The sequence below is a fragment of the Haliotis cracherodii genome, unplaced genomic scaffold (genome assembly GCF_022045235.1).
Source record: "Haliotis cracherodii isolate W230 unplaced genomic scaffold, xgHalCrac1.p SCAF_22, whole genome shotgun sequence".
In the NCBI taxonomy this organism is placed as follows: domain Eukaryota; kingdom Metazoa; phylum Mollusca; class Gastropoda; order Lepetellida; family Haliotidae; genus Haliotis; species Haliotis cracherodii.
In genome coordinates this window covers 9,930,191-9,944,955 of record NW_027266278.1, presented here as the reverse complement: position 1 = coordinate 9,944,955, position 14,765 = coordinate 9,930,191, and the positions used below count along the sequence as shown (strand labels likewise).

General features: G+C 40.7%; 1 protein-coding gene across 5 annotated transcripts in view; it reads left to right on the top strand.

Annotated features, from left to right (window-relative positions):
* The window catches only part of LOC139471361 (tyrosine-protein phosphatase non-receptor type 11-like), a 70,518-nt gene that overhangs the window by 7,440 nt on the left and 48,313 nt on the right, over nucleotides 1–14,765 (top strand). The window contains exon 1 of one of the 5 annotated variants that reach the window (XM_071253686.1): nucleotides 3,349–3,414. The exons of 3 other annotated variants lie outside the window; for them this stretch is intronic. In XM_071253686.1, the coding sequence (XP_071109787.1) occupies nucleotides 3,401–3,414 (14 nt within the window). In that variant the 5' untranslated portion in view covers nucleotides 3,349–3,400. Of the gene's footprint in view, nucleotides 1–3,348; nucleotides 3,415–13,448; nucleotides 13,555–14,765 lie in introns of those variants that run through there. One more of the 5 variants, XM_071253683.1, reaches the window with a different exon arrangement.

Below are 14,765 nucleotides of genomic sequence, written 5' to 3'. Positions count from 1 at the left end.
GACAGAGGCCTCTGACGTCAATTTGCACACCTTCAAACGCTTGTATTTCCCTAACGACCCCTTATAGGCGTGTTGGATTTGGTATCAAACGTTTAAGAATTTGGAGAGCTTTCCAACGAGCCATCATGCGCTTGATATTTGAGAAAAGTGTGTTTTTCACCTCTCCAGCAAAAGTACATCCAAGTCACGAATGGAAAATAAAATACGTAGTAGAGTTATTAAAATAATTCTGACGCTTGTTATGACAAAAAACGGCTCGTTCTTAAGCACATCGATCGGGGAACTCAGTATCTCCATTTCTAGCAGTTCCCCGAATCACTTTCCTTTCCTCCCACATTAAGCTGACACGCCGTGATATAACTGGAATACTGTGAAAAGCGACGTTAAACACAACTCACTCACTCACTATAATGTCAGCCTTTAACTGTAGTCAGACTGTTATACAAAGTTATACAAACTGACTTTGATAGTTCCACTCACTCACTCCTCTCACGTCAAACCTCGAATCACGGAGGCGATGTCCATTCGTCACCACTCGCCCCTTTCCGTGACCTGCTCTCGTCTCCCTATCGATGATTGTTACGTGCGAAAATACGACAAACCAATCAGAATGCGCGTATGATTTCAAGTTCTTCGTCAAAGAATCCCTCAGAAATAATTTTTGATTTTAAATTTTTTTCTTGCATCTAAAAATATACCCAAGACACAGTTAAATGTGTTCAATCATACTGTGCTTTAAATTTCATCTGAAATATATACAATATATGGGGAAATATATGTGAACCATTACGCTACGAGTTGACAGTTGTTTAAGGTATGCCCGTTTGCGCTAAGACGGAACCCGGTCACAAAAATGGCCATGAGAGGGGCTTGTCCAGGGAAAAGACGAGTTGGTCACGAATGAGACGATGTCAAGTTTTCTCGGTGGCTCTCAGTGGCTTTCTTATTTCATCTGCCATTTCCCATGATCCGTTATGAGATCTGTGTTTTTGTTTTGAATTCTGGTGTAAACAAAATGTTCATGTTTGAGCAGAACAATGAAATATAAGCGCCTTTTAAAGGAGGATGTTCTTGACAAAGGCGTTTCCGAGTCCATGTCTGGCGACAGGAAATGATTCGATAACGTCACCTCTCAGCGATAACGGACATCATGTCAGTAGTTGTAGTTGGTAGTTTCTTCGTAAACTGTAGAAGGAAAGGTATGTGGAGTTGTAGTGTTTGTTTTCTATTCACACTAGTGAGTGAGTGAATGATCAGATCGGGTTCTCGCTGCCGCTAAACAAAGATCTCAGGACATCCCATTACGGGTCACGTCAGAACGACCTTTCGCGAACTTTGACCGACCACTGAAACGACAAACAACGACCAATCAGAAAGCAGCTTTCTCGAGCTTTACGGCATTCGTTTCAACCTGGCGACTTCCATTTCAGACTACCCTTGAAAAATATTATGACGCAGTTCTCGAATATTTTTTTTTAAAAACTGAACAAACGAACATTCCGGAATGTCTAATATATGGTTGCGATTGTATGGCAGTGCTCCCCACGTACTGTGCAACGCCTCTTCCGTTCAAATGTTTAGAAAGACGCTTTTGACGGAATCAGTAGTACCGGCCATAACTGTCGTTCGTAATACCCCGTGTTAACGTTTTCGAGGTTGCATGATTAGAAAACAAATTCCGACTGTCATTTTCATGATCTGGTAAGCGACACTTTGTTTGGTCGGATGAAAGGTCGTTCTGACGTGACCCGTAATGGGATGTCCTCACATCTTTGTTTAGCGATAGCGAGAACTTAGATCTGATTGGGTTTTACGCCGCTTTTAGCAATATTTCATTTCAATACACCAATAATGTGTTTCACACATTGTACCCATGTGGAGAATCGAACCCGGGTCTTCGGCGTGACGAGTGAACGTTTTAACTACTAGGTGACCACACCAAGAACAGTTTGTAAATATAGATTGTTGTGTATACCAAGGAAGTTAGAAGCTGTTGGCAATACAACCAGTTTGTCTATTTTTATACCTTACTGAGAGCAGACTGTGTTGTATGATAATTAACTATCAAACGTACCCCAGTTTAAATTTAGGATGCTTAAATACCATATTTAGACTGTGTTGTTAGTTTGTTTAACTATTATTTCATACCCCAGTTCACCAATTCGCTATGAGCTTGAATATTGCTAATTATGGCGTCAAAGACGAAAAAACCCAAAAAATCAATTCGTTTTTAAAGATTTGATTGGACGACATACATCAAGAGGTTTGTGTAATATATTATCTCACCGAAAATATACATGTATGTGTGCTTATGTCGGGTGGGGTTGTGAGTTGGTGGGAGGGTGGGTTATGAGGAGAAGAAAATCCGCCGCTGACAGTTATTAAATACCATCTTCTGCCTGTGTAATCACTTGTAACAAATACGAATTTAAGCCCGTATGGTCAGTTGTAGAAACGTTCCTTGAAGATTCCGGGTTAGAACAGGTCTTCAGTAACCCATGCTTGTCGTAAGAGGCGACTAACGTGATCGGGTGGTCAGGCTCACTGACTTGGTTGATGCATGTCAGCGTATCCCATTTGCGAAGATGGATGCTCATGATGTCAATCACTGGATTATCTGGTCCGGACTCGATTCTTTTACAGACCGCCGTCATACAGCTGAGATATTACTGAGTGTGGCGTTAAACAACAAACAACCGTTGTAGAAACACTTGCTGGTAGATGAAGTAATATTATTGATTGCAACGAATTGCACACTCCATAGACAGGTAAATATTGGCTTAGCCGTGTTCTAACTTAATCGGGGCTGTCGGGTAGCCTAGCGGTTAAAGCGTTCGCTCGTCACGCTGAAGACCCGGGTTCGATTCCCGACATGGGTACAATGTGTGAAGCCCATTTCTGGTGTCCCCCGCCGTGATATTGCTGGAATATTGCTAAAAGCGGCGTAAAACCATACTAACTCACTCTAACCATATCACGGCAAGACACCAAGAATATGTTCCATCGTCAACATATAGGGAATCGAAGCTGGGTCCCACACACCAAGCAAACACTTTAAATACAAATAACCTTTTGTCTCTAAAAACTCCACGTCCATTCGCCCAACGTCAAGACATACCACAGCATGCATACACCCGATACCCCCTGGACAGACGTGTCCTATATGTGCAAGCTTGTTCACGAAGTAGGTCACTAAGAATACAGACATGCCTTTCATGCTGTGTACTCGACAACAAGCTTTGAGAAACTTTAAATATTGCCCGCGGTGAAAGGCATTACGACTTGAGGCCCTATAACATACGTAAACAAACCTTACAACTCCGACACCACTGCGTTAGTGGTTTGCAGGTTTACTACTGAGAAATTCATTCCAACATAGCTGTGCGCCTGGGTACTAACTATGTTGTCTCGAAGGTAGGTAGATGTACATACTGTTTTTTACTTTATTTTTAGCTTATCTTTACTTCTTTGTCGCGTTATAAACAGGTGGGGATTCGGGCAAGGAATGTAGGTCCCCAGCAACCTATGTTGGGCTAAAGAGACTAGAATAGGTCTTCGGCAACAAATGCGTGTCGTAAAAGGCGATTATGTTCGTCGTAAAAGGCGACTAACGGGATCGGGCGGTCAGGCTCGCTGACTTGGTTGATTTGCATGTCATCGATCCCAATTGCGTGGATCGATGCTCATGATATTAATCACCGGATTGTCTGGTCCACACTCGATTATTTACAGACATTCATTGTAGACATTGGGATGAATGTTGCTGTCTTTGGTAACATGGTCATAATGGTAACATGCAACTATGTTTGTGGTAAAAGGCGACTAACATGATCGAATGGTCGCTGACTTGGTTGATGCATGTCATCGATCCCAATTGCGTGGATCGATGCTCATGATATTTATCACCGGATTGTGTGGTCCAGACTCGATTATTTACAGACCGTCATACAGCTGGAATACTGCAAAGTGCGGCTTTAAACAACAAACCAAACAACCAACTTAAGAGACGACCAAATGGATCGGTGACATGGTTGATGGTGTGTCATCGTACCCCGACGGCGTGGATCGTTGCTCACAATATCGATCACTGGTTTGTCTAGTCCAGACTCGATGAGTTACAAGCCACCGCCATGTAGCTGGAATATTGCCGAGTGAGTGAGTGAGTGAGAGCTGGGTGGGTTGGGGTGTGTGTAAGTGCATGAGTGAGTGACTTTGTTACACACACTGATAAGTATTTCAGTTATGTCATGGCTGAAGCAGACCTTACACGTAAAACAGTTTTGTGAAACCTGCGAGCACGGGTAGACTTCTGACAGACCAAGAATGATAAAAACGGCTATATCGGTGATGTGGTAGATATGCTTTTTACTACGGAAACATAACCAGGGCACACCTACGCTTAACGGTAGCGCCCAAGTGAAGCAATCTCCTCAGTAAAATACGGCGCTTAGGAGACGGTGACCCTTCATTATCCTTGAGGGGGCACGGGTGGCCCAGTCGTCTAAGGCGCCGCGATTCGCTGTGCAGAGTTGCGTCCCTTAGGCACGCAAGAAACCTATGATTGTGGGTTCGAATCCCGGTTCGCCCTGATTATGTTTCTAGGTTTGTCAGCACCAAACCCGTGCTCGTGGGTTTCACCGAAGTGGTAAACGTCTGAGACCTGCATCACTTCGGGCTTTCCTCCCACATTAAGCTGACACGCCGTGATATGACTGGAATACTGTTAAAAACGGCGTTAAACCCAACGCACTCACTCACTCACTCATTATCCTTGAAGACATAACCCTTCCTTTAACACACAGTAAGGATGTAATACATCCAATGAAGGTGAGCTTCTGTACCTGTTCCACCTTCATCATATAGGGCGGAGGGGTAGCCTCGTGGTTAAAGCATTCACCCGTCACACCGGCCGGGGTTCGAGTCCCAATGTGGGCTGATGTGTAACGCCCTTTAGTGTCCTCAGTCGTGATATTGCTGGAATATTGCTAAAAGCGATTAACAAATTCTCCGAAAATGTCCTAACGGACATCACACGGTACAACTTTATAGTACTTCCTTTACTGAATGTGACCAGTGCAGATCCGGGTTAGAATAGGCCTCCTCAACCCATGCTTGCCGTAAATGCGACTATGCTTGCCGTAAGAAGCGACAAATGGGTTGCTGAAGGCGTATTCTATAACCTGGATCTTCACGGGTCCTTTCGGATTCAGTAACGCAATACTTCCTGTTGGAGGAATTCATTTGTGAATGAGTCAAAGTAACACCGTATAGGACGCATAGAGAGAGTACATGTATACAGACTGAAAAACGTACCCGAATGGAAACTGTTAGCAGGAAATAATGACTCATGAATTACTTCATGGATTTAAACTCTTAAATATTTGCTGGCTTGACAAGTGTTTGCTATATCAACAGAAAACAATGCTGTACACAAAATCTATATGAAAAAAGGACCAGATGCCATATTTAATTCAAATCCTTAAAGTGGTTTTGTCTAAATACGATTTCTAACCTTGAGAAAAATGAAGCAGGTACTGTTTCCATGGAATATGCATGTCTTTTAACAGTACTCTTAGTCAATCGACCCGTGAAGATCCGGGGTAGAATAGGTCTTCAGCAACCAATGCTTACCGTAAAAGGCGACTATGCTTGTCGTAAAAGGCGACTAACGGGATCGGGTTGTCAGGCTCGCTGACTTGGTTTATACATGTCATCGGTCCCAATTGCGTGAATCGATGCTCATGATATTAATCACCGGATTGTCTTGTCCAGGCTCGATTACAGACCACCGTCATATAGATGGAATATTTCTGAATGCGGCGTTAAACAACAAACCAACCAAATCTTAGTCAATCACTCTTGGGACTCGTTTCATGTAGCGATTATTGCACAGGTTTTGTTGAACGCACGTGTATGTACAGAATAAAGTGAGTGAATATGGTTTTACGCCGTCTTTAGCAATATACCAGCAATATCTTGGCGATGGACATCGGAAATGGGCATCGGTCATTTCCTCCTGTGGGAATAAAACCCGGGCCTTCGGCGTGACGGAAGAACGCTTAACCACTTGGCTACCCCACCTTCAGTGTATAGATTTACGGTCGTCGTAGCGCTAGGATCGTACTGGTAATAATAATAATAATAATAATAATAATTCATTTTTTTAATAATCATCATAATCATAATCATAATACATAATCATTAAAGCACTCGATTTTCATTATCAGCTCCCTTGGGAGTATACAACCCAAGCTGCCTTGTCAAGCGCTAGAAGGTTAACAGTCACATTTCCATCTCACCCTACCGGGTACCCATTTGTACTGCTGGGTGAACAGAGGCATTTCAGCACATTTCAAACACAGTCATTGGCCTAAGGAGACACCATGTGTGCTTCCGTGTAGGGCAGGACAGCAGCCCAAAAGAAACTCTCACCTCTCACGCTGCCTCAAGCGGTAACCCAGCAACCACTTTCTGACACCGACGTTGCTTAACTTGATTTGTGACCTGTGCTCTGTGCTATCCTGTGTTTTCCTCCTGCGGCATATTGATATAAAAATCCTTTAAGAAAATGTCAAAACTCTTTGCAATATGGGGGCACAAGACTGTATGACAATTATATCCGCTTTTAACAGTAAATCGGTTATATCAAGGCTTGTCAGTTTGTTATGTTAGGAAGGCCCGGTAGGTCCCGATATTATTATTTACATATTAGAGTAATATAATTTATTTACGAATCAAACGTCAAATATTTGAATTAAAATCAGATCGTAATTCTCACAATACTGCTAAACAAAGTGTATTGAAGTGTAGCGAGCTCTGAGATCTGATATTGATGAGGCTGAATAAATTACGGATATGTCTGACGAGAGACCATAGAAAATGTTCATTTGTGTTTAGAATTGGGTCAAAATATATGTGAGCTTCGTCGCCGTTGCGTTATGTCGTTATATAACGGGTTGCTCAATGTACCGTTACTCATGTGCAATGAGTGTTTGAACACCGACCTTTGATCAGATGATTTGAATGTGTGTCGTGTAGAGTAATACTTCCGCCAATTGTTGTGGCTATTGTTAGTAAATGACTTAAACGTACCCTGGTCATAAAAATAATGCAAAAAACATTATAATAATTACTTTATAATCGTTGACCCTAGTGCGCACAAAATCTAATGGAAACATTAACATATTGCCCATCTACGCTGAAACACTCCACGGGTGGCCCAGTTGTCTAAGGCCCCGTGATTCGCTGTGCAGAGTTACGTCCCTTGGACAAACCAGAAACCTATGATTGTGGGTTCGAATCCCGGTTTCTAGGTTTGTCAGCACCATATCCGTGCTCGTGGGTTTCACCGAAGTGGTAAACGTCTGAGACCTGCTTCACTTCGGGTTTTCCTCCCACATTAAGGTGACACGCCGCGATATCACTGGAATACTGTTAAAAGCGGCGTTAAACCCAACTCACTCACACAACTGCTGATGGATATTTTAGACATCTTATCTTTGAAAATCAATAAATTTTTGGTTTTTCTTCGGCACAAAGCTGCAACATTTCAAACATCTCATGTGGTTGCAAATTCATTTTTTACCCCACCCTTCACAGAACAAATCTATCTTACACATAATTACCCAGCGACACAACATATTTTTACAAACTGTTGCAGAAATGAGTGATGGTTAATAGACATTCTCAAATTTAACAACAGCATTGAATGCTGTGTAACGCTATATGACGAAGAAGGAGGAGTATGAAAGCGAAACCGAAACGAAAGTCTACTGTTGATTTATTTACCAGCGTTTGAACATACCTTAGAATTATACTGAGCATTGACAGTATACCGATTATGGCTTTGTAGTTTATAATGATGAGATCTGTTTGTTTAACTATTTTCCTGAAACTATTTTTTCTCAAGCTAATACCACCTGAGGGTCACGTTTCTCAAGCCCCCCCCCCCCCCCCCCCCCCGACTGTAATTGGGTAAGTTTGTATTGCGTTTCACGAATGCGTAGCTTGTTTAAATTTGTTTTTAAAATATCAGGCTGATAAAAAGTACAGTACGGTGCGCATACTTAGCCAAACAAAACAACCCAAAAGAAATAAAGGCCAATTGGCGTTCTGTTTAGTGATACTGGTACTGCTGCCTATATATTTTTTCATTAAGAACAACTGTTAATTGTGAAATATTTTAACTACAAAGTAATGAATATATATCTAGATCCAACTTATGTGTATATATATTGCAAAATGTTTAGATCTGTATTAACTTGATTTTGATGTGAGCATTTATTATCACTTGTTTGTTTGATTGCTTTATGCACGCCAACTTCTTAAAGATATTTGTCCTGAGGGTTTCCCTGCACCCCTCCCTATGTCCACTACGTTTAGCAGGCGTTCCTCCTGTGATGATGATGATGATGATGATTATGATGATGATGATGATGATGATGACGATGGTGACGATGACGACGATGATGATGATGATGATGATGATGATGATGATGATGATGATGATGATGATTGCGATGACGATGATGACGACGACGATCATTAAGGTCATGGATTGACTGTTCATTGCAAACAGATTTTTTCTGTGCGGTGTTTATTGGATACCTTTCAACCAGTTTGGGAATCTACTATTTCGGTTGCTCGTACAGAGCGAACCCGTGAAGATCCGGGGTAGAATAGGTCTTCAGCAACCCATGCTTGCCGTAAAAGGCGACTATGCTTGTCGTAAAAGGCGACTAACGGGATCGGGTTGTCAGGCTCGCTGACTTGGTTCATATGCATGTCATCGATACCAATTGCGTGGATCGATGCTCATGATATTAATCACTGGATTGTGTGGTCCAGACTCGATTATTTACAGACCGCCGCCATATAGCTGGAATATTGCTAAGTGCGGCGTAAAACAACCAACCAACCAAATCGTACAGAGCGTCGTGCTCATCATGACCTGGGGCAAAGTAGCAAAGTGAAACCCATATGGCAAAAACTGGAAGAGTGGCTATCAGATGAGATTCAGGTTAAACTCAAATTAACAAGAAAAAACATTCTGCTTGGATCTGATCAGCGACACAATGATCCTATAAATGTAATTATCTTACTTTGCAAATTCGTAATTTTTAAATATAGATATTCAAAAATGTACCGAACTTCCAGTTTCTTAAAAAAGAGATTTACAAATATTACATGCTTACAAAATACACAGCTCTCATAAGTAATAGTATCGATAAATTCTACAAATTTTGGTCATCTTGTCATCTTTTGTTTCCCACATAATAATTCTGTCCTCAACTTTTATTTACTGTCTATGTATTACATTGTATAGCCCATGTGTAAAAATGCAACAGAAATAAAGTTTAAAAAAATAGATATATATAAAAATGACCTGAGGCTGCGTGGTAGCGTGTGTCCCCTTCTTAAAATCATCATGTCTGGACAGTAAATGGAAGTTCGGATGTATTAAATAAAATTAGAGGTGATGCTTAACTATAGGGGTGTATTAACGTCAGCTAGTCGAGGTAAACATAATCCTACCTATTGAAGTATCTATACAATGGGATGACGTCACAATTGTATTTTTTCAAAGAAAAGCGGAACCACGAGTTAGTCGAGGTAAATATAACCCTGCTTTTGAAGTATCTAAACAGTAGGCTAATTGATGGGCATTTCCTGGACAATGGGATGACGTCACAATTGTATGTTCTCATAGAAGAGAAACCACAATGGTCGTTTTGTGTCTTCTATGTTGGCGCCTGTCTTCTGTTCGTGGTTTTGCGATTGTATGAACATAGGTATTGAACGCATGTTTATGTCAACTTAAAGCTTGTCACATTATAGTTTATAGCCCCTTTTAGCTTTCGGAAACTGATATAAGACCTAGCTGAAAAGGCGAACGTCACTGCCTATTATGTACAAGATATTTTACAGCGTGTGTTGCCCGTTGTGCATATTTTTCAGTGCTGCCTTTTTGACAGCGCGTTCGTTGTGTGATAACAGTGTGTGAAACCATATGTTATGTAGAGTTGAATAGTAATGATTGTTCCTGTTTGGTATCATCATTATGTAAAGTATATACTTATAAATGTATTCAAATTATATAATACTGCCTTATCATTTTACAGGAAGCAATATGACACGAGACTAAAATGTACTAGTGTAATAAAAAAACGCGAAAGTGCCATAATATTATATTCGAATATCGTACATTCTCTGTAGGAAATTGGCTTGTTGGTTATATGTATGTTCGGGTTGGTGGACACGCTGTTTAGGACTCTGCAAATTGATTGGATATTTTCCTTAAATAGATATAAAACCTGTATACTTCTAATTCTCAATCATGGACTTCGTTTAGGACAAGTATGCTACATAAAAGCGAATTCGTGATCGTAACAAAGGTTATATTGGGGATTACAACTCTCTTTGTAAAGTACATATTCTAGTACTTTTTGGATTGATTCCTATCCGGGGTTGGAAGCCACACTGTCAAGGAAGTGTTATCCCAAATATAACATTTGTTACATAGGCGACTTTGTTTGTCGTAAAAGGCAACTAACGGGATCGTGTGGTCAGGCTCGCTGACTTGGTTGATGCATGTCATCGTATCCCAATTGTGTGGATTGATGCGCATGTCAATCACTGGATTGCCTGGTCCAGACTCGATTATTTACAGACCGCCGTCAAATAGCTGGAATATTGCTGAGTGCGGCGTTAAACAACAAACAAACAAACATTTGTTACATTTGTTACATTTGACCACTATCGTATATTCAAAGAATGAGTGAGTGGTTAATTTAAATAAAATTGTTTCACGTCAGTTATATTTCAAGCAATATTAAGCAATATGAGTGAGTGGGTATGGTTTTACGCCGCTTTTAGCAATATTCCAGCAATATCACGGCGGGGGACACCAGAAATGGGCTTCACACACTGTACCCATGTCGGGAATCGAACTAGGGTCTTCGGCGTGACGAGCGAACGCTTTAACCACTAGGCTACCCGACCGCCCCTCAAGCACTATGAAGCAATATCACATCGACCTCTTGGTTATCGCGATTCAGGCATGCTAATGGCTTATAGCATAAGCAAAAACTTCAGATGCATCGAGATACGATGAAACAATCAGTCATGCAGGTTACATATTGTAAGCGGGGGCGGTGGGGTAGCCTAGTGGTTAAAGGGTTCGCTAGTCACGCCAAAGACCTGGGTTCGATTCCCGACATGGGTACAATGTGTGAAGCCCATCTCTGCTGTCCCCGACGTGATATTGCTGGAATGTGGTTTAAGGCCCTCACTCACACATGCTATAGTCGGCTCGTTTACCTCGGATACAAAACGGGACACACCCTGAAAAGGGAATTATGTAAATTTATCAACATGGTACTACTATACAAGTCTTAGAAAATCCCACAAAAGACTCACTCGTTCAAGGCAAATATACTTTTCGTATATTTTGTTCATTGTAGGTATTATTATTTTAACAGTACGAAAGAAAATATATGGTAAATATATATATATATTATATACATATATATATATATATATATATATATATGTATATATATATATATATATATATATATATTGTGTGTGTGTGATAATAGTACATTTACCATACATTTCCTTTCATACTGGGGGTGGGGGTCGGGGTAGGGGTCTTGGTGGGGTGGCACGGATGGTCCAGTCGTCTGAGGCGCCGCGATTCGCTGTGCAGAGTTGTGTCCCTTGAAAACTATGACTGTGGGTTCGAAACCCGGTTTCTAGGTTTGTCAGCACCATACCCGTGCTCGTGGGTTTCACCGAAGTGGTAAACGTCTGAGGCCTGCATCAGTTCGGGCTAAAAGGGGCTAAACAAGGACTGGTCGGCTCGGAGTCAGTATACTGTGTCTGAGTAGGGTATCCATGTTAAACTGGGGCATGGTATCTCAGTGGGCTAGCACTATAAATCGGCATAAGTCCGGACTAGTACAAGCAGCCACACACACACACACACACACGCACATGCACGTCGCTATATAAGTGCAATAATCTTGGACGCGACGTTAAACCCCATTTCACCTCACCTCACCTGTGTATATAACGGGTTATTTAATTCTATAATTATACATTGGATTAATGCCATGCTTCCAATGGCTGTCAGTGATCCTGTCTGTGTAGACTAGTGAAAGTTGAAGTTTAAAGGGGGCGGTCGGGTAGCCTAGTGGTTAAAGCGTTCGCTCGTCACGCCGAAGACCAGGTTCGATTCATGGGTACAATGTGTGAAGCCCATTTTCGGTGTTCCCGATGTGATATTGCTGAAATATTTCTAAAGGCGTCGTAAAACCATACTCACTCACTTAAGTCTACTGCAACACGCGATTAAAACAAAAAATGTAAGCCGTCAAATCTCTTAGAAACACCAAATCCCAATGCATACTGACAGAAACGAATGAGGAAAAGTGTAGGGATGTTTAAGCTTTATTGTCAGTACATTTGAAATAGCGCGCATACAAATTCATCACGTCAGATTTGAATGTTGAGATGTGTTTTTGTGCATTTTTTTCCAACGCGTGTTTGATAGACAAGATCAGGAACCCATAAAAGTACATGATTTGACTGTGTATAAAACTGTGTCTAAAACTAAGTGCTCCATTTTTCCCAACAGTATATATATGAACACCCCCATCCCAATTCAAGGGAACTCGGAATTGGCCCTGTGCAGTTATATGCTGATAAGCGGTGACGCACTGATGCATTTGTGGCGCATTCAAACTTATGAAGATGAATATATTCTGCAAGTAAAACTATAGATTTGAGCTCGATAAACACTATTGGTGTACTTTGCGGTCATATTTGCAGTAGTACAAAAATATGTTTATATTTTATTCGCGTTCACTTATGCTATTTATTCAGGCGGTGACGCATTCATGTATCTATGACGTATTCAAACTTTTGTAATATGTTATTTCTCCGTAAACACCTTAAGTTTTAAGATCAATAATCAATCTTGGTGTATTTTTCTGTCAATGTTACAAAATATGTTTACATTTTATTCGCGGTCACTTACTATATTTAACTTTCAATGAGAGTCTGATCAACAATCAAACGACATCGATATTGTGATTTCCTTATTTCGAAAGCTATTATCGGGAAGAAAGATGACGATACGAAGGAGAATGACGTCAAAGACGACTCTAAATATAGACGAGATTTTCAAAAAGCGTCTTGCACGCTCTCAGGATGCCACGCTTCCGTCCCTTTCAAACAAGAGTTGTCCTCGGGCTTTGGGTTATATCTGGTTTATAAACTAGAATAACTCCCGATTTTGCAATTATTTGGAACGGTTTCATTTATGAAGAAATATTTAGGTGATATATATCTGGAAGGTTTACAGTAAAAGTACCGGAAATACAGGTGCGACGTTGAAAACGAGGCTGCCCTATTGCTTCAATTCACTTCCGCCTTCAGAGCGAAGACTTTTCCCAATGCATAAGGGTCGTGCAGTGATGTGCATTCGCTGATAACTTTCTGTGACGGTCGACGCCTGACATAATTTCAGGACAGAATGTCTAATCGAAGGTAATCTTTATTTTTTTGTAACATATTAGCGGAGGTTTAGAAACAGAAGTTTGACGTTTTAGGAAATGACTAGTATAACGAACTTACCAGTACATGATAACATACACACCCGTACGCTTCAACAACAGATTGTCAGATCGGTGTTTATGTCCTTTAAGTAATGATTTTTGTCAACACATAAACATAAGCGCTCGGTGACATTATTAAGAGACATTAAGTTTATGTACATGTTCGTTGTTTCTTCATTATTGTTGTCTTTTTTGAGTTGCTAAGTTTTAAGAATATGAATGAGTTCGGTGCATACGTTGCTCGCCAATTTATCAAGATGTGTCAGTAGTGTTAGTTATGTCACAAATTAGTGAGGGTGCGTTCATATTTAGTTTTGTTCCATATGTCTGTTCATGTTACATTAGTTTCTTTTTGACAAGTAGAAAGGGAGGTAGTATTTGTTTTATGATTAGTGCTCAGTGTCTATGTAAGACTTACATAGATGCCCTGGTCAAGGTATGTTCCTGGGGCAAGTACTGCATTCATACTCTTGAAGGTTTCCCTATACCGTATTTGACATAATAAGCTCCCAGGAGCTCTCAAAATTAGAAAAAGGGAGCTCTTATTAGAATATAATTTTGGTGAAAAAAAAAAGCGTTGAAAGATTGAAAATGTTGACAGCCTGAACTGATTCAAAAGAAAGGTATGTGCATGTCATACACACATATTTCCCAGAATTTAATTGCCCATAAGTAAGGGTTCATATAACACATGAGTGCGTATTATACGCGAATAAGTAAGTCTTGAGTACATTGATCAATCGGAAGGGGAGCTAATTGGGATTGTTCACTAGCCAATATATTAGCAAATATCGCCATGGGTGCTTATTAGAGCGGGGCGCTTATTACGTTGAATACGGTATGCCATATTTATACAAGCAGGCATTTTGGTAGCCTAATTGTTAAAGTGTTTGCTCGTCATGGATGAAGGCCTGGGGTTTTTTTCCCACATGGGTAAAATGTGTGAAGCCTATTCAGCCGTCTAAGTAGCGACCATTTTGGTGGCCAGTGCAACTTAAATCTATGATTGGCGACCTAAATTTATCTAGTGCTCGTCATGTGGCTACCTAGAAGTAAGCATAATGGGCAACAATATCTGTTTAAGGTTATTATAAATAATTAACCAAGTCCTGTGTGCAAGGCCAATGTTGAATACATAATTAA